The sequence below is a fragment of the Etheostoma cragini genome, unplaced genomic scaffold, assembly GCF_013103735.1.
Source record: "Etheostoma cragini isolate CJK2018 unplaced genomic scaffold, CSU_Ecrag_1.0 ScbMSFa_2508, whole genome shotgun sequence".
NCBI lineage: Eukaryota > Metazoa > Chordata > Actinopteri > Perciformes > Percidae > Etheostoma > Etheostoma cragini.
This window is the reverse complement of record NW_023266677.1, coordinates 641-2,457: the sequence shown is the minus strand read 5'-3', so window position 1 is coordinate 2,457 and position 1,817 is coordinate 641. Positions and strand designations below refer to the sequence as shown.

Genomic DNA, 1,817 nt, shown 5'->3' with positions numbered 1-1,817 from the left:
TCTGAGATAGGGAACTGTTTCTGAGATAGGGAACTGTTTCTGAGATAGGGAACTGTTTCTGAGATAGGGAACTGTTTCAGCGATAGGGAACTGTTTCAGCGATAGGGAACTGTTTCTGAGATAGGGAACTGTTTCTGAGATAGGGAACTGTTTCCAATGCGGCTCTCGAGTCACCTTTGTTGATCTTCCCCATGACGGCGACCTCCAGGTACTTCCTGTTGTCCTGCTTGCTGTAGACGCCCAGCAGGACGCCGCCGAGCTTCGCCGGCAGCCGAAGCGTGGACACCACGTAGACGTCGGTGAGCGCGCCCAGACCGGCCGACAGCTTCTCCACCGCCGCCGCGCTCTGCTTGGCGTCCTGCAGACTCAGCACGTCGATCACTGGGGGGGGGGGGGGGCAGAGGAGCCGCGTTACAACACACCAGTCAACCTGGACCAGTCAACCTGGACCAGTCAACCTGGACCAGTCAACCTGGACCAGTCAACCTGGACCAAGGGCTTCATTGGGGACGATGAACGGATGAATGGATGAGTAGTCTGGGCTCTGAATGTGGATCAGTGTTCCCCAAAAAGCCCATGAGGACGTCCTCTTATGTCTTATTTTGTCCACAACTCAAAATGTTGAAAGGACATAAGACTCTTTATAGTTTGGCTTATTTCTCATTAACTTGCACTTACTACTTAATTAGAAGCCACTCTGGAGAAAAGCATCAACTAACTGACCTGTAATGTAATGTAACAGGTTAAATATACTTCATATTTAGTTTATAACTGTGTACAAACACATTGATTTGTGGGGTTAGAGCTGTGGCGGATTAATCCTCTCACACCAGGGTCCACTGTAAAAACAGCATTTTATTAAGATGCAAAGATTAATCGATACGTTGCCAACCAAAACAAACAGCACAACATTATCTCATTCCAGCTTATCAAATGTGTATATCTTCTAAAATATGCCTCTACTGACATTTGACATGACACTTTCATGTCAAATGCACATGCAGTTTGTCTTTACCCACACGACTAAAAACCTCTGTTTTTACACTGGACCCTGGTGTGAGAGGGTTTTCGGGTCAACTGGGTTTTAGTTGTTTTTTAGTTTTTATGTTGAATTAATGACTGAACTGGACTTTTAACGCAGGTCTGACCGACGCAGCTCAGGTTAACGGTGGCTCGGTACTCACCTTGGACGTCCGGTCCGTCCGGGGCTCCCGCCGTGAGTCCGACACAGATGACTGACAGCAGAACCGGGACGGTCCAACCCATGTTTGAAACGGTTACCGAGTGAACTGGACCCGTGATGGAGCTACACACACCGAACCAACAGAACCGGGTCGAAAAACTTTCACAAAGGGGGTCCAAAGAAACGGTTTGGGGGACAGAACCTCCCGTAGAGGGGCGGGAGAAGCGACCGGACCGAGCGGGAGGGAGCGCGAGGAGAACCGGAGCCGCAGAGGGAACCAACCAACGGGCAGAGCAGGAGGGTTCACGAGCTCCGCTGGAAACTAGGGCTGGCGCGCGCTCAGCTCTCCAAACGGCTTGTGCGCGCGGCGCAGAGTGACTGGAGGTGATTAGCATAAAGCGCGCGACTGAAGAGAGAGAGAGAGAGAGAGAGAGAGAGAGAGAGAGAGACTCTCAAGTTTATTTTAAACTTAATTTTAACTTAACTTAATTAAATAACTTTAATTTAAGTTATTTTATTTAAAATGGAAAACAACACACTACATATGTTTCTATATCACTATAAATATACAAAGGGATAAAAACCGGGATGGGATGAAAGAGTTTCCCATCACCAAACCTGCTGCTCTATACAC

At 48.4% G+C, this 1,817-nt stretch overlaps 1 protein-coding gene across 1 annotated transcript; it reads right to left on the bottom strand.

Annotated features, from left to right (window-relative positions):
• Positions 1 to 174: 174 nt before the first annotated feature.
• Positions 175 to 1,516, bottom strand: LOC117940429 (thrombospondin-3a-like; the record flags this gene model as incomplete). The annotated part of the gene is made up of 2 exons (XM_034865730.1): positions 1,185 to 1,516; positions 175 to 381 (listed from the first exon to the last, which is right to left on the bottom strand). Coding segments are annotated over exons 1-2 (289 nt in total), but the record flags the coding sequence as incomplete, so codon positions are not given.
• Positions 1,517 to 1,817: the final 301 nt, after the last annotated feature.